This window comes from Cololabis saira, chromosome 5 (assembly GCF_033807715.1).
Source record: "Cololabis saira isolate AMF1-May2022 chromosome 5, fColSai1.1, whole genome shotgun sequence".
Classification (NCBI taxonomy): Eukaryota; Metazoa; Chordata; class Actinopteri; order Beloniformes; family Belonidae; genus Cololabis; species Cololabis saira.
Genome location: NC_084591.1, coordinates 22,501,800 through 22,526,796, shown reverse-complemented (window position 1 = coordinate 22,526,796; position 24,997 = coordinate 22,501,800). Strand labels below are relative to the sequence as shown.

The following is a 24,997-nucleotide window of genomic DNA, read 5'->3' as shown; positions in this document are numbered from 1 at the left end:
GGCATGGGTTCAGTGATTTTTGCCATAATACCAACTTGACCAAAAGGTCATTTTCTTTTTGATTAAACATCAGGAAAAACCAGTTGGACTGATTTTGATCAAAACAATTTCTTTACACCATTTAAAGATGATCTCTCCAGATGAAAGCCAGATTATCAGAATGAATTGTTTAAATGTAATGTCATTAACTTCACCTTTTTATTATTAACATGCATGGCTTTTTGGCCAAATGAATTTAGCTGATCCCTAGACTATTGAAAATAAGTCAGCTGTATTGTATCATATGTAGACATATCGCAACATTAAAAAAAAAAGCTCAGCACTCACAAATTCATCTTTTTCTTGTGTGTTGCAAGGAAAATGGAAACCACAGAATTAAACATATTTATAAATGGGTTTGTGTTTGTCCTTCATCTCTGTTTCATGCTGTCAGTGCATCTCAGCAATTTCCTGTTCCTGAATCCTATATTTATCTCACCTCAGTCTCATGCAAAGAAAACTAATAAATGAATCCTCAAAATAGCACCACACATTAGTCATCGTTTCTTGTGGCTCTTCTTTGCATCGTGTAGTCAAACCATCCTGACAGAAAGAACCACACACCTCAGAATACATCAGCTGTGAGGGACAGGTGTTGACTGCTGGCTCAGATTGGTACTGCTGTGTTCCAACCCAAGTGAATACTGATGAACAAATGGAATTGAACATTTCTTATAACATTAATTTAGACATCACAAACAGAATACACTTATTTTTTCCCCTTTAGTTTAGTTTTGTTCCTCAGTTACCTGGCTGACTGAAATCACCTTTTTTATGCCTTCCTTTTGTTTTTATCAATATTTCCACGACGGTCCAGCAATGCCCAGTCGGTAAAAATGTATTTTCAAGTATATTGGCTTGCATAGGAATAACTTGTGTTTTGATTGCTGAATTGATGTTAAACGCTCAAGTTGTATGCCAGCAATTAGGTAGCGGTTAACCCATTGCAGTCCTTTTCTATTCTTAATGCTCAGCTGCATTCATGTCCTTTTCTGTGTTATTGCAGACAACACGTTTGGTGCTAAACCAGTTGAATGGACATCCTGTGTTTTTCATCATAAGTACTCTCCATACCTTGAGCCACCTCACAACCAGCACAGCAGAAAGACCATATCTTCTTTTTAAAAATCATCCTGAGTTGCTAAAATTTCAGCTGCAAATAGGAAAGCCCCATAAAAACACCAATCAAAAAAACAGTCAGATGCAGAAGTTAGTGGGAGTGTCCACGAGTTAGAAGCTGTAGCTGCAATCAGACCCACTGTCACAATGAGACTGTGTTCAGAGAAGGGTTTGTGCAGCTCTGCCGTCTGGTCAGTCATGAAGCTGAACGTAGTCGTTGCACTGTGTGCTCTGTTCACCCTCACCCAACAGGTAAGAGGATCTCATCACAAACATAAGACACACATTTATACTGTATTCTAATCTTTTCTTTCTTTTTTCCTTTTTAAAATGTCATGCTAACCATATACACTCCAGGCATCCTCAGGTGAAAAGTGTACATGTGACGTCCATAATACAGAGAAGGAATTCCCTCACAGCAAACTCAAAACCATGGAAAACAATGTGACGGACTGCAACAACCAAATCACATCACAGAAGGTAACCAAACTCTTTTTAAGTCCAGTCACCAGTATGCATGCTTCCATGCAATGTAATGCTGATGTCTTTGCAGGTCTTGGAGCTGGAGAGTCTTCTGCTGGGACTGGAGCTGCGCCTTGACCAGCTGAAAGAGGACGTGTCCGTCCTGGAGAAGGAGGATGACGGACAGCTGTATGGAGTTCTCAGCCTGTATGTTATAGAGAATGAAATGGTTGAGATCAATCAGCTGATAGACAAGCTCAACGGGACCACTCTTAGACACCAGCTCCTCACTGCTGACTCCTTTCATCAGGTAAATCATGACCACACACTGCTCAATGCTGATGTTACCAAAGAAGGTAGTCTTTGTTCAAAATTAAATAGTAAACTCATCTTTTGTTCACTTCTGTACTTCACCATATACTTACTGTTACGTTTTTTTGAAAAGCCACTTGTTCAATTTGTTCAACTTTTTTTATTTCATTTTACATAGTTAGAGGAGCTGAGAATAGAAATGCAGGAGCTGGAGGAGTTTGATACCATGCAGGTGGTGAGAGGACGATTTGACAACCGGCGTCTAAAGAATGACCTGAACCTGTGCAGAATAGGACTTAATACCACAGCGGCTCCCCTTCAGCTAAAGTATGGTAAGTCCCATAATGTTGGTAAATGAATCACGGGTTAGTTGTGTTTCAGAAAATCAACAAAGCAAATTGAATTAATGTTACATATTCATATTGTGCACAAGCAAATATTTTAAAGCTTTTAAATCTTCATCTTTTTCTTTTAATAGTAATGTAATATTATATTGGAATAAATTAAGCAAGATGAGGTCAGAACTTCAATCAGAATTTAGTAAACTTTACACTAATCCCTCTCTGCTGTGCTTAAGCTCCTCTCACAGGGCCTTTACTGTAGAGGCTTTCCTGCACTCAGGAGCCAAAATCACAAGGCTGCTCACAGCTGTGAAAGAATTCATGAAACATGAGGAAAACAAATGTGTGCGAAAACTGTGAAGAGTGAAATATATGCATCACTTTTCACTCATAAATATGTTAGTAGTTCTGAACTTTTCAAAGGTAGAAGCAAAACCTAATCCTAGTTCTGACTAACTTTTTGTGTTGTTTTAAGTAGTGATAAATGTTGCTTGCCATTATCAGACTTCAATGTTGATTGGTTATATGGTCTGTTATTTTCATGTATTTTATACATGAGAATAAATGAGAACCGTAACACATTTATCTAATTTGATGGGAATATTGCATAGTTTACAAGCGGTAGCTGAAGGAAACATGCACCAAGTGAAACGTGAATGTCTTCCACTTCACCAAAAATAAAGAAATACAATTATGATCTTTTTTCAAAATTAGGTTCACTTTGTCCACATATTCATTTATTTGAGCTACAATAACAGTACAAAGTTTGTGGGCCAACAAACTTTATATAACCTACACTTCAGCATATTATTGCACTATAAATGTTATTCTTAACCATCTTTTTTAAATATATGTATAGAGACAATAAATCTCTTGCTGTGACAAAACATAGCAAAATAACACATGAAATAACAAAAAATCTAAATCTCGAAATAACTGCTAACACCTGTGGGTGTCCTATCTCCACTACATACGATTCCTGATAGTCATCTTTTCAGTTGTAAAGGCATACATGCACATTGAGGATGCACCTTTACATCTCCTTGTTTGGTAGTCCCTGGGCAAGGGCTTACTGTATGCTAAATAATATATTTTTTAATTCCCATTCTTGAAGATATTCTACCAATCTAAACAAAGTTTTTCATGACATTCATGAATCCAGAGTAGGTTTTCCGTAAAGGAGGAGATTTATGTGCAAATGAACTCACAGCTTTACAATGATTTTATGAAAGAAAAAACCTGATAGATAAGACCCACATCTAGAAAGTGTGTGGTTATGTATGGTCTAAAAACGACCCAAAGTGCCTCCCCACCAAACAGCTGCTTATCAAACTGCCTTTCCAAGTAGTTGGTTAGTTTTATGACCAAATCAGAGTAACGAAAAAGGTGACATATTCAGAGTGATGGAAATTAGTCAACAGGTGAGTGTTGTGTAGAAGAAGAAATTAAACCACTGCTGTAGCCTGTATGCAAAACAGCAAATATGTCTACCTTGCAGAGGAATGAGTTTGTTTGTATTTAAAAAAAAAAAAAAAACTGTAAAAAACAATGCATGAAGGATTCGGTCACATGACTCATTGGTTTCTGAAGACCGATTTTGAAGCCAGTTTTTCTACATATGGAGGACAGCTATGCCACTGTATGTTAGTTAACTTTGCTACCAGCTCCTTCAGCCAAACCCCACTGAAATATCTGCAGAGCTGCCGGTAGGCATTTACAGACATTTCGACTTGATTGCAGAATCGAAGATTATGATTCAGCTATAAAGTTGGACATTTTAACATGGAGGTCAATGGAAAGTGACTCGCTTTTGCAGCCAGCCTCTAGTGGCCAGTCGAGGAACTGCAGCAAATCTTAGTTCTGCTTGAGACTCAATCCAGAAGTTAGATGGTTGGGGCTTGTTTTGGTGGCGTCTTTTGTTTAGTTTACAATGCCGTTCTGTCATCATCCTGTCAAGCCCATGCATATTCTCTCTCTAAAAGTACAGACTGATTTGATTGGCTCTCTAAGACTTTGGTGCATATTTAATGAGCTTCGATGGATGGTAGCTAGATGTACCTGCAAAGAAAATCTAAATTTGCTCATGGTACATCTAGATTTCTAGAGTATGAATGAAGCCACATGGGATTGCATTTTCAGTTTCTTTCATTTTTTCTTTTAGGTACCTGTCCTCTGGGTCATGTTCAAAATATCACGGGGCCAAGAGTGTACACGCAGGGAGAGTATCCAGGGTCGTACTATTATGGAGCCTGGGGTCGGGATCCCAAACCATTGGCAGGAAAAGAGAGCTGGTATTGGTTGGTAATGTTGACATCCAGCAATGCATACTCCCACTATGTCCGTCTCTACTCTGGCCTGAGTGCTCTCATCATTGGCGTCAGCGTCCCAGGTAAAGAGTTGCTTTGACTGATTGATTCTTGTTATTTTGTAAGATCAAATGTGATTTAGAGTTTTTGTTTTTTTGTTGTTTTTTTTACCACGAATGTACACCATTGGGAAAATGGTGCGAGTAATTAATTCTGGTGGTTTATTTCAATTTCTGTAATGCAGAGTTAAACATTAGAAAAATAATTCAACAATGATTTCCATTAAACAGTTTCTCATTGTTTACTTTGTTTGATAGACCCTCCAGGAATCCGCGATTCCGTGATCGCGGAATTTTTCGCGGATTTCACGGAAGGTCTGGATTTACAGACCTTCCGTGGATTTCAATGTCTGGTGCAGAAAAATCACTTTTACTGGGGTTAATATTGCATATGTCTGCACTGAATATGCGAATTATGCGGGGCTCGCTTGATTTCACCGCATCATCGCCGCACATTTTCGCAAAAAGTTTGGAAAAAGGGGGGAGTGTTGTGAGTGACATGTCGGGACGCCCGGTCGCGACGTGCGGGACCCGCCCGGGGACCTCCGCACCCCTCGCAGAAACCGCCACCCCCCAAACAGCAGCTCTTACCCCCGGGGGTGAGAGGAAAAAGAGAGTCCCCCCGCTTGCGCGGGGGGCGCGGCTGCCGGTGGACTCAGGATCCGCGCTGACCGCGTACCACTGCGCCTGCGAGGGCCGGCGGAGGCGGAGCTCCCATCCACTTGGGGGATAGTGGCGGCGGACGCGTGGGGTGACGGAGCCCCAGCTCGTCCCCTCGCTGTGCCGGTGCGCCCGGCAAATCACCCGAGCATCGAGCCGCGGGCTGGAGGGAGAGAGGCGGCCGGCCCCCGGGCCGCCACCGCCCCTCTCCTCTCCACCCGCATTCTCCTTTTTTTTTCTCCTACGATCTTAGATCAGACGAGACAACCCGCTGAATTTAATAGGGAAGAGCTCAGCGCCGAATCCACAACTTCCTGCATATTTCCTTCCTGCAAGCCATTTTCTTCTTTCTTTACTTCTTATCAGGCAATGTTCAGATCCACCCCTCCAACCCGACCACCAACACCATCCAGGGTCCAAATGTGGTTCTGTATGGAGGAGTTTTGTACTACAACTGCTTCAATGAATATTCTATTTGTCATTTCAACCTCACAAGCAAACGTATTACAAAGTTACAACTACCCAAAGGCACCAGGTTTGTTTGACTGACTTGTAAACAGTGAAAAAGACTAAATAAAATGTTGGAAATCACAGCAAATCAGACTTAATGCACAATTGGAGATGAAAAGAAAGATAATTTTTAAAGTTTCCCTACCATCATTTCTTTATTGTGTGTCCTCCAGGTATAATTCAAAGGGTAACTTCTGCCATCTTGAAACATGCTACCCGTATACCGACCTGGACCTGGCCACAGATGAGTCCGGGGTCTGGGTGATCTACACCACCAACCAGGACTTTGGAAACCTGGTTCTGTCTAAGGTGGAGGATGAACCACTGAGACTCGGCCAAACGTGGCATACTTCGGTCTACAAGCAGAGCGTGACCAACACCTTCATGGCATGCGGCATCCTTTACGCCACACGCTATGTCAGCAAAAACCTGGAGGAGATCTTTTACTCCTTCGACACCACAACTGGGAAGGAGAATTTCAACGTTGGCATCTTCATGAACAAGATGGCTGCCAACGTTCTTTCTCTGAACTACAGTCCAGTGGACCGGATGCTGCATGCCTACTGTGACACCCACATGGTTTCTTACAAGGTCTTGTTTGAGTAAATTGATTATTCTTTTCCTTTGGCGCATCCATTTAAACAATGGGTTTGAATATCAGCAAGAGGCCTTACATATCATGTAACGTTTGTGGAAATCCTACTAACTTACAATACACAAACAATCTAATTATCTTCCACCGTGTTCATCAAACAAATTATTTCCTCTCTACTTTGCTGTTTGTTTTTTGCCTTGTTTTTAAGTCAGAGCAATGCGATGAAACTAGAAAAATCCGAATAAGGGAGCAGCCTGAATTATTTGCTGGTTTGTATTGTCAGCTTGCCGTCTTTTAACTTGTGCTGTTCTCATGCCGGTGCCCTAAACAGCAGCAGCAGGTGGTGGCTGTAACTTTATGCGTCAATGTAATCAATTTCAATAATACAACGACATTGCACTGGACTGTTTCAAGTCCTTCTTTTTCCTAACTATACAACTCCGCAAAGAATTTATAAAATCAGTCTAAACAAATAATATGCATTCTGTAATTACTCTTCTTGAACATATTTCTCATTTTATCATATGTGTAAAGTAGAGAATGGGTTTAGAAATGTCATTAGATCAATGAATATGAATTTTGTGGAAAAAAGAAATAGTACCTCTGTATATACTATATAGTATCAATCAGGTTTGTAAGACAACATTTTCTCATCTCTGTAATATTGCAAAGATTAGGAGCATCCTCTCCGAGAGTGATGCGGAAAAACTAATTCACATGTTTCTATCTTCTAGATCAGGGGTTCTTAACCTTTCTGACCTGGGGGCCCAATTTTTTCAGTACAGAGTGGCCCGGGGCCCATTAAATACTAACACTGTATAGCAGGGGTATTCAACTAAAACTTTAAGAGGTCCATTTAGAGAAAATTTACTCAAGCGAAGGTCCAGAACATCAGAACATCACACACACACACACACACACACACACACACACACACACACACACACACACACACACACACACACACACACACACACACACACACACACACACACACACACACACACGTGTGTTTGTGTAGATATTCAAGTAGCCTCATAGTTGTATCAACATCTGCATCTGACTGTTATATTAAAAAAAGGACATATTTGCCACTTAACACATATTTTTTTCTCTTAAAAATAAAATACATTTTATTTTTCAAATGCCATCTTATTTTATTTCTCTACCAGCAGTTTGAATTTCCCCCTTTCTTTGTTAATTGTCTCAACACATTTTTATAATAAATGAATATAAACATTGGTGAGCCTGGAACGATATTTAGTTTTAATTATGTTCACTGTGGATAAAGCTGCTTCACAGCTGTATCTGGACCCAAACATGGGCATGATGTTTTAAGATGGTCAGCTTATTTTCTGTGACTTCAGTTCAGACTTGAGTGGATATGTTTGATGAAAAACTTTTTTTTGTTTCAGTGGCATTTCACTTTCGCACTTTGAACGCTACGGTCTCTGAACCTATGAGACACTGGTTTTGTCCCAGTGTGAAGACTGAACCAGGATTAATCTGTCCATTCCGGGTTGAACTTCCCTTTCCACCTGTTACGCTTCTCATCTCTGTATATAGCCAAGCTAATTACCTTATTTTGACGACCATACGGGCGCCGTGTGGAAAGGAGCACCCTCAGTTTTGTGTCATTTCTGGATTTAAAACACACACACACGGAGCGCCGCCTTGCAACAACACACACAAGCATACAAGTGTGCATATTTAAAAATAGAGCGGGAACAAAACTTAGTTTGATTGTACTTTATTTAAGATATTACATTAATCAGTTGTCAGGACAGCGCGTCAGGTTTCCTTCGAGCCTGATCAATGAGACCGGAAGAACTGATCAGCTGCGACGGGCAGGAGCCCGCAGCTCTGGCTGCGGAGCAGTCACTTTCCGATGCTTTTGGGAAAGCCCGACCAACAGTCCAGCCCAGCAGACACGACAGCCCACGCATCTACATGTACAATCCTTCAGCAGTAACGACGGAGCCCCCGACCGAGCGGCAGCGGCAGCCGACCTCCCCGGCCGCGGGTACGAGCTGGGATAAATGATCACGCCGCGCTCGCTCTCCCCGTTGGTTGGCGCAGACCCAAGTAATCGATCCCTGATCCTGGAGGATCTAAACGTACTCTGTGCAGAATGAAGCATTTACTCTGTAAATACACACCATTTCTCTTACTATTACACGTACAGCTAGCTGAGTGTCTTCTCCTCATTTGGTCGTGAGTTGCTATGCAGTCCCGCGGCCCCCGCGGCCCACATGGACAAAACAGAATTTTTTTTGCGGCCCACTAGGTGGCGCTCGCGGCCCAAGTGTGGGCCGCGGCCCTATGGTTAAGAATCACCGTTCTAGATTACTGTAATGTGTTATTAGCAGGTGGCACTGTTTTCTGTGGTAGACAGACTGACAGACCCCAAAGCCTCAATCCCCCCAGAACTGCTGTCTAAAAAGGCCTGTAATGACTTTGCTGACTTTTTCACAAACAAAATATTACAGATTAGACAAGCAAATTGCAGCTCCACCTCAGGAATGATAACAGTTTCAAAATTAAAGTCCATAACATGCTGTCTTGATATTCTGCCTTCAAACTTTTTTAAAACAGTTTTTTTTTTTTTTTTTTACCTTGTCTGCACACATATTAATGATTCATACCATGCAGGTAAAAACCAAAGGCATATATATGTGCATTATTGCCAGGGCTGCACATAAGTGGGCCGCCAGAGCGCATGCGCCGTCAAAATCCACAGTGCGCTGTCAATCTTGTGCCGCGAAGCGCTTTTGCGTACCAACAGCTGGGGCTCATATTATTGGTTGTGGCCAGACCAGAATACTAATATTAAAAAATCTATTGGGAGAGCTTTTCCCCAGAACTGCCACTCAAAGTTTGTACTGGCCAATCACAGCGCGTCCTTACTCCCCCTCCATGCTCGTTGTGGCGTAGGTTACGTAACCTACGCCGTAGGCTCTGCGTCGATGTACGCAGCGACGCGCGCCGTACGCCGTAATTTCTTAACAGGCGTAGCTACAACTGATAGATTTCATCTATTACACCAACATTTATCTTCCTAAATGATTTTTTTCATCCAGCGTAATTCTCAACAAAGCTGCAGGTTTCTCCCTCAGGAAGACGGCGCAGGTTGACAGCTGAGGAGCTGCTGTGCTCCGGGGCTCCCGGCTTTTGAGTCAAATTTCTTAACAGGCGTTATTTGGATAAACTGAGCCCAGGTAGGGGATCTTAAAGGTTACTTTTAAGCCTGAAAAAAATATTAAAACTTAATAAAGTGCCATATTAACAGCGCTACAGCTGAAATTAAAACAGCTTTTGGCTCTCAGCTTCCTGATCAGGGTGGGGATGAAAACGAGGGGGAGTGGTGGTGACGTATACAGTAACTTAATGACGTGGCTCTCTGGCCAGCTGCAGGCAAGCACCAGCTTGTGTAAAAGCAAACGGTTATTACTTAGAACCTACCGCGAACCGGCTCTAGCACCAGCACTAGCACCAGCCCTGGAACCAGCTTGGTGTAAAAGGGGTATGAGTGTGAAGCTCAGCGTCAGTCAGGTCAGTCAGGTAGGGTGCGCGTCGCCGCGTACCCTACGCCGTAGGTTCTGTGTTGGTGTGACGCGGAACCATAAATCAGCCTAGAGCAGCTCTGAGGGGAGACGGGAGGGAGGAGGGGGAGCGGGGCTGCCGGGCTGCCGTCCCGTCTTCGCACAGAGTGTCTTGATGATTTGCAATTACAGGCTGAGCCTACTGTTAGTTTTTAAACTGTAAAAAGTGGGGGGGACAAATACATGATTTTGAAAAGTGGGGGGGGACATGTCCCCCCTGTCCCCAGTGGAAATTGCGCCCTGGCTCTAATGGGCAGCAACAGCGTGCTGCCACTCACTCGCTTTATTTTATACTATTTATATACTTTTTCTACTTTTACTGTGACCACCAAATAATGTGGTTTTCCTGTCCTCCACCTCATCCACAACATCTAGATCTCAGTCTCCGTGAAAGTCAGTGTCACGGTGGCTGGACACGTCTCATTCATTCTGACGCCAAACAGGCTGCAGGAAGCCACTGCGCATGCTCAGCAGGCTCATTCATATGCAAGAACATACCATTTATGGTAAAAGGTGGGCGTGTCGAGGGCGGGATATGAGGCGGATTCAGCTGCGCAACCTTCCAGCTGGACTGTGATTTCTAAAGCGAACATTGCGTGCAAGTGTGCGTGCAAGTGTGCGTGCACGCGGTTTTATAGATCCAGATTTTTTTTGCGCACGCCATTTTCGGCTTTTGGGTGTACGTGCACTTTTAGTATGAATCCTACGCACTCCATTTTAAATGAGGCCCCTGAACAAGAAATCAATCGGGCAGCTGCAGCTGATCCAGAACGCAGAGTCCTTACAAATACAAGGAAACTGGACCATATTACACCTGTCATGAAATCGCTACACTGGCTTCCAGTGAGTCAAAGGATAGAGTTTAAAATCTTACTGCTGGTCTACAAAGCACTGAATGGTCTTGGACCAAAATACACGGTTGATCTGTTAGTTCCCTATGAAGCTCCCAGACCCCTGAGGTTTATCTGGATCTGGTTTGTTGTGGTTCCCAAGAACCAGAACCAAGCAAGGTGAGGCAGAGTTCAGTTATTCTGCTCCTCACCGGTGGAACAAACTTCCTGTAGACCTGAGGTCTGCTCCAACTGTCAGCTCCTTCAAATCGGGCCTAAAAACAATACTGTTTACTGAAGCGTACTCTTAAATTAAATACTTACCTGCTGGACTACTGCCCTTATTTTTAACAGCTTGTGCTTTTTATTATTTTACATCTTTTCTTATCATCTTATTCATAATTTTATTCAATCTTATTTGTTATTTACTGTCTAATTATGTCTTGCCGCTTTTAATGTCAATGTAAAGCACTTTGAATTACCTTGTGTTGAATTGTGCTATACTGTATAAATAAACTTGCCTTGCCTTGCCTTGCCTTACATGGCTGTGCAAAACCGGGTTATTGCTAATATTTGGGTTTTAAAAGGGTTATTGACTGCATGTAAACGCAGTCATTGAGATTGGGGAAGCAGACCAGCGTTCTTTGGTGAACAGCTGGATGGTTATGCTCCACAGGGGATCCTGGTGAAGAGCGGCTCTTTTCCTCGGCTCTCCTCATCTCCATGTTGACGAGCATGTAGCATTTGTAGCTCACGGAGACCTACATGGAAGAGCTTGGAAGCCTGAAAGAAAAGAGAACGAGGTTTGGGAAGCTACTGCTATTTGACCACCAGCACGGACACGCTTCGCATCAGCAGGGCCTGCGGACCAATTAACTGTCCTTACTGTACACGCGTGACCTCAATCCCACCCCCTTTTGACACCTCTACACACAATAAACTGCAAAGGCCGCTGAGCTTTGGAGTAATTCCCTAATTCCTTTGTTCAAACCATGCGGTCAGCTTTGAGAAATCGAGGCTGGTATCAGAGTTAGGCCTCAGAGCTGGTGTAACGGAGTAAATAGTCATTATTCCACTTGCCTTTATTATTGTGTTACTGAGAGTTACTGCATTGGGTGTGGCATCTTGGCTCTTGGGGGCCTCCTCCTTAAAGGGGAACTATTATGAAAAACACGTTTTCTCTTGCTTTAACATATATAAAGTGGTCTCCCCTCAGCCTGCCAACTCAGAGAAGGAGGAAAGCAACCAAATTCTGCAGTGTCTGTACAGCCGCCCGGATGAGCCATCCAGTATGATGTGGCTTCTACGAGCCATTCACATTCTGCTCCCTTTCGTTACGTAACGGAAATGCGATTTACAGAGGTTAGCCTCCGATGCATGCCCACAACTAACTCCGCCAGCCAGAGCTTCCGCCATTTTTTCGTAGCGGCGTATCGCGTCATTCAGGCAGCCAATCAGCACAGTGCCTCATTATCATAGACTCCCCGCCCACTCAGAATCCCGCATAGATAATGAGGTTAGAAAATGGGATGCTAAAGACAATCCTCAGAGCCTGAATTTCTAATTTATTTAGCAAAAACAATCAAAAGCTTGTTTTTAAGACATTCAAGGCCTGTTTAAAATAGGTATTAGATGCCATAATAGGTCCCCTTTAATAGTGGTGTTGACGTCATTAACGGCACCCGATTGACGTCAGTATTGGGATGGATGCGTATGAAGTAAGTCAGGTCCTTTTTAGCAGTCGGTATGTGAGAGTATTTTTAAGTTCATAAAAGTTCTAAATGGTGATTTTGTGTCATCCAGTAAGAACAAAAGAACTCGGAGACTTTATGGCCAAGATAAGAGTGTGCGTGTGTGTGAAGGGGTTAGTAGGAGAGGATGAGAGAAATAAAGAAGAAAGTAAAACCCAAGACACTAGAATAACTTCTCAACACGAGAAAATCAAGCTCTTCTGATGTTTCCCACACAGACGTGCAATGTGAAGCTAAGGGCTTTGTTTTCTGTTGTGGAAGAACACGTCAACAAGATCCAGCATAGTGAATGCAGCAATAGACAAACGATAAAATAAACAAACACACTTAAGCTAATAAACACAGTTGGTACAGGATCAGCGGTCCATCGCACAACATAAAACTAAACTAGTTAAATGTGTTTCTCTGCCCAGACACAAAAAGGCCTCTTATGTGGATCTTTGTAAGTGAAGAAAAAGGTGGTTTGGTCTGGCAGGGCAGCGTTCAAGGCAACCAGGCGCTTCTTCCGGTACGATAATGGAGAATGCCGGCCCATAGCTAGTAGCTCTTCATGCTAAAAAAGGAGCGGTGGCCTTCTTCATAGCTCACAGAGAACTCCATGGGACAATGGACAGGGCTGAATGAGAAGAAAGAAGAGAGAAAAATAAAGAAGGGGAGGTTGCTCTTTATCGCCCCTCCTGCGATCTGGGGTTCATGCCTAATGAGGAGGCTATTCCTTATCACCAAGGGCTGTAAATGCAAAGCCTGCTGAGGCCTTGAATCATTTTGGAGTTTTCTTTGTTTCAAACCATGTGGTCAGCTGTAAGAAATCGAGGCTGGCCTAAGAGTTAGGCCTCAAAACTAGGTCTCAGAATCAAAATCTTCCCATGTTCAACACAGGACTGTGGACTAACAGCTGCTATAGGACTATGCTGCAAAGGGACACCAACATGATCCACTGAGCAGTGGCCATCACCCCTCCTTCCCTTCTCTTCTTCTCTTCAAATCAACCCTCAGTTATAAATTAGAAGTATCTCATCACCCTAATTGTTCTCCATTGTTCTTATAGTTTGTGGTGCTGGTCTGCCCCCCCTTTTTCTCTTCTGTGTATGATTGCAGGCCAGAGCTTCAGGAGCTGCATGCTGACCTGTAGTCCCCCCCTCTGATCATACCACTGCTTGCTTCCACCTGTCGGTATGGACGTCAGGTGGATACCTACAGACATCAAGAGTCCCACCCTCTGACTACATCAGTGTCTGTTGTCTACATCTGTTTATACAGTCATCCTTGTAGTGCACCAGCTAACCCTTGTGTCTGTGTCTCTCCTCTCTCTGTTATTCATTCTCTCTGCTAATCTCTCTTTTCCAGCTCCGCCCAGCTGGCCTCCGGCAGGAGGGTCCCCCCTTATGATCCAGGTCCCTGTCCAGGTTTCTTCCCTCCTAAAGGGGAGTTTTTCTTGCCATTGTTTGGCTTAAGGTTTTTCTCCCTCTATGGGGAGTTTTCACCTGCCTTTGTTTATGTTTCTGGGTCTATATAAATAAAATTGAATTGACAGTACATTTGAACCTTTAGGTGACTGAGTAAGAATGAAAATAATCCATCCATCCATCTTCTAAACTCGCTTAATCCTATAGCAGGTCGAAGTCTGCTGTCCTGCATGTTTTAGATGTTTCCCTGCTTTAACACACTCTGATAAAGAATTACTATGTCATTAACAGACTTGTGCAGACCATTAATTTAAATCAGGTGTGTTAATGCTGGTGTGGCAGGGTGGAGGTGCAGCCCCTCAGGTGACTGGGAACAGGTGTTCCCAATCAACCTCTCCACCCTGCCTGCACAGCAGCAAGAGGGGTCGGCTGGCTGAAGGTGCTTGTGCACGTGTGTGGGTGAATTGAGAATAAAACAGTTTGTGCACTAAAACCCTGTGTCCTCTCTGTCCTGTCGGTCGGGCCCCTTAGCACTCGCCCTGCTACATTGGCGCCCAACGTGGGGCCCGACAGGATGGAGGAGGGAGGCACGGAGCGGGCCCTGGTGGCGCTGGCCCGAGCACTGGCGGACCTGGCGGCCCTGCTCCAGGGCCCGGGTGAGCAGCAGCTCGCAGCGCTGGAAGCGCTGGTGGCGCCGCAGCCGGCAGGCCGGGAGGCAGAGGCTGCGGGCCGCCAAGCGACGGCTCCCGAGGCGGCGGGACCCGCAGCGCGACCCACCCTGGCGCCACGCCTGAGGTGCGCCGCGGCAGCGCTGGAGGCGCTGGTGGCGCCACAGCCGGCAGGCCGGGAGGCAAAGGCTGCGGGCCGCCAAGTGACGGCTCCTGAGGCGGCCCCAGCGACGCAGCAGTGCTGCATCGGGGAGGAGGCGGTCCTGGAGGCGCCAGCTCCGGAGGCGGTCCTGGAGGCGCCAGCTCCGGAGGCGGACCAGCGGCTGGAGCAGTGCTGTGTCACGGAGGAGGTGGTCCTGGATGCACCAGCTCCGGAGGCGGACCAGCGGCCGGAGCAGTGCTGCGTCGGGGAGGGGGTGGTCCTTGACGGGGGTGGGCCATCTGGCCCGAGGCCACCCTGGGCCCAGTCCCGAGGGCGACCTCCCGACGGGTCCCGGTAGTCGGCCCGACGCCGAGGGCGGCCTCCCGACCGTTCCCCGTGGTCGGCCGAACCAGGAAGGCCCGCGATACAGAGTTACAACACCCACCCGACCTCACTAGGTGATGAAGCCCATAAACAGGGACCAGAGAGAATGCAGTTCTGCCGAATGATGATTAGTGCAAGCAGACATTATCTCATTACTGATATGATTTGATTTTTTTTTACATACAAAAGTGTTTTAATGATGTACAATAGTAAAATGTACTGCTCATATTATTGATATTTTGGGTGCATTTGCATGTATTCTTAATTTTTATCTTCTTGTAGACAAAAATTAGCCGGTAACATCACTAAAACTGGATATATACTTGCACTATTCTGAAGAGTTGAGTTTTATATTTTATTTTGTTTTACCTTGTTAAGTAAATCAGTATTCAGAAATGCAAAAATATTTAAATGTTAAAGTCGTTGCTATGTTCAAGCACTTTGTCACTTTATTACAGAAACAGGAAAATCATTAAATAAAGAAACAAAAATACATTGGTTGTTGCTTTTATTTTTATCCAGTAAATAAATTAACTTTGGCATTAATATGTCCTGTTTCTGCGTCTGTGCATTTGCCAGGAGAGTTTGAGTTGAGTTTTGAGTGAGGTTGTAACAGGTGCTCCAACAATTGTGATTTTAATTTTTGTAATTAGATGTCATATTTATACATAAATATAGTGACAATCAATGTTAAGTATTCTAAAAGTATCCAAAGTATTCAGAATACAATACTCCGATTAGACAAAGTTACAGAATACATCACATTTTAAGTATTCAGTATTCAGTAACTAAATACAATTTCAAAGTATTCTACCCAGCACTGGTCGTAAAGCAGTTTGAACTTCCTCCGTGTCTGAATGACTTATAATAATTATATACGAATGAACTTGGACTTCCTTAAACAAGTGCAGTCAAATCCTGCTGTAATGGCATCATCTACTGGCTACTATATAGAAACACACAAAATAAAAAGAGCAGTCTGGAGCAGTGTATAATAATCCAGGTGCCATAAAGTAAAATACAGAATTACAATGTTTGCGAGTCCTTAACAATAGAAAAAAGTTCCCAGAAAGAGCAAGAGGTCTGATTTCCCAGTAACAGGTAGACAAATTGATAATGCACTACAATGTTGGAGATTTACAGCCTCTGAATAAAGTTGAAACACCACTAGGACAATACATGATTGTATTCAGCAGGGGTCTCCAACCCTGTCCTGCATGTTTTACATGTTTCCTTGCATCATCACACCTGATTCTAATTAATGGTCCTAATTAGCTTGTCATCAAGGTCTTGACACTTCTGTTGATGACACAGCCACTTGTATCACGGTGTGCCGAAGCAGGGAAACATCTAAAACATGCAGGACAGTGTGCCTTGAGGACCAGGGTTGGGAAACACTGATTTAAAGCACCATTGAATTCTCTGTGCCCCAGCTGTGCCCCAGTACAGTCTTAAGTCTAGTGACGCCCCTGCGTGATAGTCGGACGCTCTCATTCAGTAACACGCTGTAAACGGATCTTAAAGCCTGATTTACGGTTCTGCGTTAAATCGACGCGTACCCTACGCCGTAGGCTCTGCGTTGGTGTAACGCGGAACCATAAATCAACCTTTAGTTACCTCGTCTTCACACAGGAAGATTTGTCATCATTTCTTATGTTACAAGACAAATGAATCATGTTAACTGTAAAGAAATCACAACACTGAATTTTCACAAATGGTAACTTTATTGTTAAAAAAATAAAACATGAGTTGTATATAAATAACATTTATGCACTATTGCTGGCTCAAGGAAGGACCGTGCGTTTTCTGAAGGTGTCGTTGAACAGCTTCAGGTGCTTGGAAGATCTAAAACCATAAAGAGAAAAAAAATGTATTACTAATTTACCTAACGAGTGAGTGGCTCCGTTAGGGAACACTGGAGCCGCCGGGGCCCGGGGCTCCTCACCGGTCCGGTCCGTGAGCAGCTCCGGCAGCTCCGTATGTGGCCCCGGTGCTCCGGAGCTAAGCTAAATACTTAGCCCATGCAAAAACAAACTTGTAGACAAATATAAATAACATAAAAAAATAACGTCACCTACTGCTGACTCGTGTGCAGTTGCCGGGTCCGTGCTGTTGAAACTGATCCTTTTATGAGGGTAAATGTCGATGCAAAACCTCATTTTAACTCTCCCTCGTGGAAACCGGTGGAAAACAGTCACCGCTTCTAAACAATGGCTGAAGCTCCAGGCGGCGGAGCTGGTGGTGGGCGTGGTTTCAGCAGCGGAGGCCGACCTATGGAAATCTGCTCCCGTCGTGACGTCACCACGGGAGCAGATTCAGAACGGCTCAAAAAAGTCACATGACACTGGAAGATTCATTCGGGCGGGGGATGCAGACCCTGCAGATTTTCATGGGATTTCATCTTCTCTGAGTTGGCAGGGTGAGGGGAGACCACTTTATATATGTTAAAACAAGAAAAAACGTGTTTTTCATAATAGGTCCCCTTTAACTTTAGACGCCCGTTGTGTTCATATATCTAACAGGTGAGCATTTTTTGAGTGTGCCAGCACTAAATACCTGAGTTAACATTTCTAACTGTCTTCTTTGGATTATGTAATGGCTACAGCTTCATTATCAATCTGACACCATCCATAATGTAAGACATGTAAAAAATGACAGCTTTAAGGATAATTAAATTATAAGCATTTAAACTTTTTATTGAGTTTTCAAGCAAACATATCAGAATTGTCACATAAATAATATTTTGTTTAATATTTTCAACGATTGGTCATTGATTATTTTTATCATTGTTTTTAACTATATTTTTAATGTTCCTATGTGAGAAAAAGACCTTTATAAATGTGTACATGATTTACACTTTGAGTCAACCATTTCATGTAGAATAGTCTTTAAACTGGATTTTCTGCAGCATAACTGCTTAGAATTTGTCGATTCAATCAGCTTCAGCTTAGAAGTGGGCCTGATAGGCCAGAAGATATCCATCATTGTACATGTAGATCTGCCTGTTGGTGGGGTTGTAGCTCAGACTGGCTACTCCTTTAGCGACCTTCTCCAGTGGCAGAGCAAGTGAGTTGTCCTCTTTCCCCGTGGCTGTGTCAAAAGCGTAGAAGACCTCCTCACGGTACTCGTCCACATAACGAGTGGCGTACATCACACCACACACCATAAAAGCATTGCTCACTGCCTTCTTGAACAGTCTCGTCTCCCACGTCTGCGTCACATTGAGAGTCTGAGTCTCTTTGTCCCAGCCTAGCCTGCTCACCACGAGATTACCATGGTTACCGACAGTTGCGTAGAGCGCCCACAATCCTGTCTCGTCTGCCTCCACGTCCACATCACTGTTAGCGCGGCAGTCATAATAACAATATGGAAACTTGTTGTTGAAACCTACACCGGTGCCTGGAAGTGTTACCCGTTTGACACTGTTGCCCGTCAGGTCGTAGCGGCAGACGTCTGCAGAGCTGTAACAGTGATAGTACAGAGCATCACCGTACAGGACGGCACTGGGACCTTCAATGGTATTGGCATGAGTGTAGGATGGAGCAATGGTAAAATCCTTATGGTTGGTGGAGGCCATGAAGTCTTCGTAGGTTTGATAAACACGCAGGGTGTTTCCCCGGATGTGGCTGCTGAGTAGCGGCTGAACCCAATAGATGTTTCTCTGCCTCTCACTGTCTGTTTGTGCCTGTTTGCCCCACGAACCAGAGATGTAGTTCTTTCCATGAGGACTGATCTTAGTGGTGACAGGTTCACTGACATTGGTAATCAAGCCCTTGAAGCAGTACCTGTGCTGGCCTGGAAACAGAAATAAGAGGGATTCTAATGATCCAATGAGACATTGTACACCCTAGTCTAAAGAAGCTGTTCGCAAACATTTTCAAAAAACATTTAAGAAACCTCGCTGCTACTCCCTCCTATGTCAACAGGTTTAATTTTGTGTCAGGGAGTAACAGATTGCATATGTACAGATTTGTGAGATCTCTGTCTTTAAAGGACTCCCTTTCAAAAAGCATTACCGGTCAGTGTTTTGGGACTTGGCGAGCCTGACTGACAGACCTGGGACACTTTCCAAGCTGCTTGTTTGTGGCAAAATCATTGGGTCTTCATCCCATCTCACAATTCTGTTTTAAAAAGGTACAGAGGCTAATATCTACATGGCTGTAGTCATGGATACTTCTGTTATTCCTCAGATTCAAGGAGTTTTATTGGCATAAGCTGAGATGATGTTTGCTATCACGAGTCGGTTGAGTTTCAAATTCTTGTCTTGTATATTAAGTTATTTGATCTATTAGTGTAAAACAAGATTTTTTTTTCCACACGGTGCTTTACAACCTTGATTCTAAAAAAGTTGATACGCTGTAACATGTAGATAAAAGCAGAATTAAATGATTTGCAAAGCTCATAAACTCATATTGTATTACCAACACAACATAAAAAAAACGTACGAGATGTTGAAAGTGAGACATTTTACTATGTCATGGAAAATATTGACTCATTTCAAATCTGAATTTGATGACACATTGAAAACGGATGTGTTGCTGTGAACACAGCTGGAACAGGGGTGACAAAAGGCTGGAAAAATGGTGGGCACGAATCAGCAACAGCTGGAAGAACATGTGACAGCCAATTAGGTTAACAATTCGGAAACAGGTTGTTACATAGTTGGGTATGAAAGGAGCATCTCAGATCCTCTGGGGACTAAAATGGGCAGAGGTTCACAGATCTACAACAAACTACTGTATTTTGCGGACCATTAGGTACACCGTATTATAAGGTGCAGTATCAATGAACGGGTCTATTTTCATACATAAGGCGCACCGGGTTTTAAGGTGCATGATAAAACATATACAGTATAAAGCGAAACAAAACAGTCTGGTAAGTCGAACTTTATTCAACTCATTCACAACAACTCGTCAGTTCAGCTGTAACTAAAAAAGAAAAATACACTCACATTTTAAATCATTCGTCTTCCACAAAACCACAAATAAAAAGTGGCAGCGGTAAGCGCCGTACTACGTCCTGTTCTCTGATTGGTTCATCTTTGCCAGCGACAGCAGACACCTGAAGTCTTCTCTAAAAACCTAAGATTGGCTTGACATCTAATTATAGTAAGGTAACATGGACTAGATGTTGGATGATGGGTGCTTGCCAGCACTGCATAATTAGTTATCTACCATAAGCGGAGCAGCTTCGTTGCTTACGAAAGTCACACTAAAACTGCACTATTTACGAGCGCAGCGTACCACATAAAATTGGTTTGAGGTCAGTAAACACAACAAAATTGATACGTAAGGCGCACCAGATTATAGGGCGCACTGCCGGATTTTGAGGAAATTTAAGGATTTTAAGTGCGCCTTGTATCGCGATAAATACGGTACATCAAAAAAGTCAGTTTCAGGAAAATGTTCTTAATGTAAAATTCTTCTGACACACCTGACTCAAATATTTTTTACTCCATTAGCAAACCCACATGGGAACGAGATCCAGAAAACGCTGCTGTGTTCTCTGGACCAAAGTTAATTTAAAATAATCTGACACAAACTGTTCTGTGGTCAGATAAATAAAAATTTGAAATTCTATTTGGAAATCATGGACGTTGTTTCCTGCAGATACAGATTAGAGGGACCATCCACTTGTCATCAACACTTAGTTCAAAAGCTTGCATCTCTTATTGTCTGGGGTTGCATTAGTGCCTATGGAACGTGCAGTTACACATCTGAAACAACATCATTGATTCTGAAATGTACATAGATTTTAAACCACCATATGATCCCATCCAGACAGCATCTCTTTCCGGGAAGGCCTTGCTTATTTCAGCAAGACAAATCTAAACCACATACTGTATCCATCACAACAGCATGCCAGGAGAGAGTCTAGGTGCTGAACTGATCTGAAACCAGTCCTCTCCTAAGACTCTTCTCCCTTCCCAGGGATGCTACATAATGATAAAAATCACCCTGTTCTCACTTTTTTGAGAGGTGTTGCTGCCTTCGAATTGAAAATGAGTAAATATTTTCCATGAAATGGAAAAATTCTCAACAAAGGACACAAACACATGCACTTACTTCTGAAGTCTTTGGGGATTGTCTTGCAAGACTCAACGCTGTTCTTGAGGTAGCGCAGTTTCTCTCTGAGAGTCTTCATGTTAACTGTGTCTGCTGTTTGCATCCTGCTTACATCTTTACGAAGATTATCCACCTACCAGAGACATATATTCACTGAGTTACAGGTACATAACTTCAACTCTCAAATAAGACAAGCCACATGGCTTTCTGATTTTTGTCCTTTTATTTTATTGTCAGCCCACACTACGTGCCATAATGAAGTGATGATCTTTAAGTCATATTTTTCTGTACCTCTTTGGTGAGTTTCTGTGTCTGAGCGTTGTTTTGCTGACTGTGGATATCACCAATGTCTATCTCCAGCTGCCCGAGCTCCTGGCCCAGCTTGCGCAGGGACAGTGCTGAGTACAGGCCCTGATAGTGCAGATACTGGTAGGGCTGCAGCCGGGCTGTCACACTCTCAACTTGAGCCAGGACATGAGGAAGACGCTGGCTGGAAAGGTTCACCTGCAGGAAGAAATTTGATCAGTCTTGATAATATCCTGCAGCCAAATTTCCAATTTTGAGTCTTGCTAAAGGTTGAAATATAAGGATTGTGATGTCGGGACAGATGGATTGATAGAGCAGCAGGACTGTAACACAAGATATAACAAAATTTGCAACATATATAACATATGAAGACAGTACACTTAGGGCCTGATTTACTAAAGGTTTGCGTGCATAAAAACGTGTGCAAACTTGACAGCACCCGCAAACCAATGTACAAGCTGATCTACTAACAGCGTGCAAAGAGGACTGCGCCTCTCAAATGAGCAAAATAGCACACGCTGTTCATTTAGTACTTTTGCCCTGATGAATAATCAATATGGGGCGTACCCGCCAGAAATCACTAAATACTGGGAGGGGAAAATGCAAATATGTCCATTTACCACACGCAATGAGATTTACCAAGCCTGAATGTTTTTGCGGGGATTGTGATTGCGTCTGTACTTAATACGTTCGAAAGGAAGGTGCTAATCTGCCCAGCATTACGCACCGATGCTTGTTGGTGCCTGATTTGAGGACTGGGGTGGGGATGGCTAAACTGTTAAATCGAGTATTATTCAGCAAAAGGTTGCCACAGGAGGCACATTCATTTTTTTATTTGTGATAATAAATAAATCACGTGTTTTCATGGAGAAAAAAAGTGTTTCTTATTGTGCGCCTATACTTGTTCTGCAGTTGTCATACCCCGGTGTTGTGTCGTATTCAGCACCCCTGCCGTGAAAAGCACCCCCTCGTCTGACAAAAATGATATTCTCATTCCGTGTCACGTTCTGTTTAGCGTCCAGTTTTGTGTTAATGATTCATGTTTAAATGCGCTCATGGATTCCACAATAGTCATACTTTCCCACAATCACAGTCACAGATAACAAAAATCGGGTAAATGGTTATTGATGTCATTAATTAATAGCCTGCTTACTGTGTTGTCTTCCATAATATTTGTAAATATATATAATATAAACTCCTAAGTATGCGTTTGTGTGAGTGTGTATATATAAATATATTGAAGTGTCAGTGTGTTGTTTTTTTTCTTGGTCTACTTATCATTGAATATACGAGGAGGTGCTTTTCACGGCAGGGGTGCTGAATACGGCACAACAATTTGCCTCTTCCACTAATATCTCTAACTCTGCCGCAAACCCTAAGACACGCAACACCTCATTTAAATACTGAGGTTTGCACCTGTTATCAATTGCACACGCAATCTTAGTTGATCACCCGCAAAACACAAAACAACAGCACGCGCAAACTTTTTCAGTGCACACGCAATTTAGTACTCTTTATTTAGGATCTTAGTAAATCGGGCCCTTAGTCGGAACTCAGTCAAAATAAAAAATACCAGAAAATACAAGAATATAGAAGCAGATTGAATTCAGTTTCTTGTGATGGTTTTTGAAATCGAAGAAATATTTAACTTCAATAAATAAAAAAATTTGATATTGGGAGATATCGGTGATATCTTGAGATATTGGTGAGATTAACTTCAGAAAAACAGACATTTACTTCGTTTGAGGGCTGTCCTGTGTGATCTGAAATTCTAAATATTAGATCTACTCCAATGCCAGAGGAGAAAAAAAGGAAGGAGGAATTTTGCAAGAGATTACAAGGATTTCCAAAGGAACAAGGGAGCTTCTAGTTGACTAATTAACAGGTAACAGCTAATTCACATTATTAGTTTTATTTAAAATGTTATTTTCACATTTTTCTTTCTGCGATATTCTACTTTGTAAATCTCTAATCTGCAATGCTGAGTGTGATCAGGACGAATACATTTGCTCATTAAAGCACCTCATCCTACCTTTTCCTGGAGGGTGATCAGAGCCCCTTCACAGGTTTGAACCTGCTGCGAGAAGGCCTGGAACTTCCCAGAAGGAAACAGCCACATGGTGGAGTTGACCTCGCACAGGCACGAGCCGTTGCTCCTCATGCCCAACACACGCTGAGCCTGGCCATCTTCCTGCATTCACACACATACACATGAGGGGATGTGCATAAGATATTCAGAAAACATATAAAGCGTAGATGTTCTCTAGCTTCTCCCTTTCTTTTCTAAAACAGTGTCAGACAGAGTATCTTGAGTTACTCACAGGGGATGTTAGCAGAACCAAAAGGGAGAGCAGCAGCATGTTTCCACAGGAAGAGAGCGAGTTAAAACTGAAATCAGTTTCTCCCTCCTCTTGTCTTCTCTGAAATACTAGAAGCACGCCCTCTGGTTACTTTCACATGTGTCACTACAGAGTCATGTAACAGTTCACATAGAAGTGAAACCCCCAAAAACATGAAACCTTGGAGTTTCAGAACAAACTTGCTTATTTCAGGAGTTTTCCATTGTTTCTCCTTTATTATGCAAGAGGTGTGATTTTCTTAATGCAAACTCCTGTTGTTTTGCTGCCAGGGAAATTCATAAATAGCTAACATTGTTAGAACATCAAAAGTTTAACAATTCTGTCAGAGTATCTCTGCAAACCTGAGTTTGTGTAAGACCAATGTAAACGTAAGATTCTGTGCTGCAGTAATTAGCCGTTGCCTTAAAGGAAGGTTGAGCGTTTGAATTTGCTGGTTTTGCACATCCTCCCTGTGGATGAATTGATTTCTCAAGGCGCTTTAAGCCGGGCATACACTGTGCGATTATCAGCTCGTTTTGAGCCGATTTTACAGTCGTGCGACTTTTTTTTGATCGGCCCGATTTCTACCCAATCGTTGCTCGTGCCTCGTGCAGTGTACGTGGGGTAACGACGAGAGATTAACACCTCACGACGAGCTCCCGATCACAAATCGTGAGGTCGCAAGAAAATCCAGCATGTTTGAAATTCTCGTGAGGTACCGCACAGTTGAAGCAGTGCTGCGACCCGATTTGCCTCATCCTTTTGCAGAGATCATGCGCAATCTCTGATGTCACGTCAAAAACTATTATTTGTAGTTTAAGGGCCAAATCCACAAAAGGATTGCGCGGCTTTTGCGGCCGCTAAACCGGTGCAAATGAGACAAAAAGAGAGCGTCTAATTCACAAAGCACCCGCAAAGGGCGAATTGCACCACAAACTGCGCTGCCAAGCAAATAGTGGCAGTCTGCGCCTGTGCCATTTGCATGCATGCAAATTAGGTAATATTCATACATTCGGCGCAAAATTGCCCCCTTTCTATGCAAATAAGCCTCATTGCAAAAAGCGCCTAATTCATAAAGGCCAGGGCTATTTGCCACACGCA

General features: G+C 43.2%; 2 protein-coding genes across 2 annotated transcripts in view; one reads left to right on the top strand and one right to left on the bottom strand.

The window, feature by feature from the left end:
• Positions 1–1,356: 1,356 nt before the first annotated feature.
• The window catches only part of LOC133444654 (olfactomedin-4-like), a 43,175-nt gene continuing 19,534 nt past the window's right edge, over positions 1,357–24,997 (top strand). Inside the window, exons 1-7 of the mRNA XM_061722524.1 lie at positions 1,357–1,410; positions 1,516–1,638; positions 1,712–1,930; positions 2,111–2,264; positions 4,435–4,662; positions 5,665–5,833; positions 5,982–6,399. Of these exons, the coding sequence (XP_061578508.1) occupies positions 1,357–1,410; positions 1,516–1,638; positions 1,712–1,930; positions 2,111–2,264; positions 4,435–4,662; positions 5,665–5,833; positions 5,982–6,399 (1,365 nt within the window). The remainder of the gene's footprint in view (positions 1,411–1,515; positions 1,639–1,711; positions 1,931–2,110; positions 2,265–4,434; positions 4,663–5,664; positions 5,834–5,981; positions 6,400–24,997) is intronic.
• On the bottom strand, positions 17,952–23,917 carry LOC133444510 (olfactomedin-like). The gene is made up of 5 exons (XM_061722351.1): positions 23,879–23,917; positions 23,590–23,748; positions 21,543–21,755; positions 21,252–21,384; positions 17,952–18,981 (listed from the first exon to the last, which is right to left on the bottom strand). Exons 1-5 carry the CDS (start codon positions 23,915–23,917, stop codon positions 18,134–18,136), a joined length of 1,392 nt encoding a protein of 463 aa, XP_061578335.1. The 3' UTR covers positions 17,952–18,133.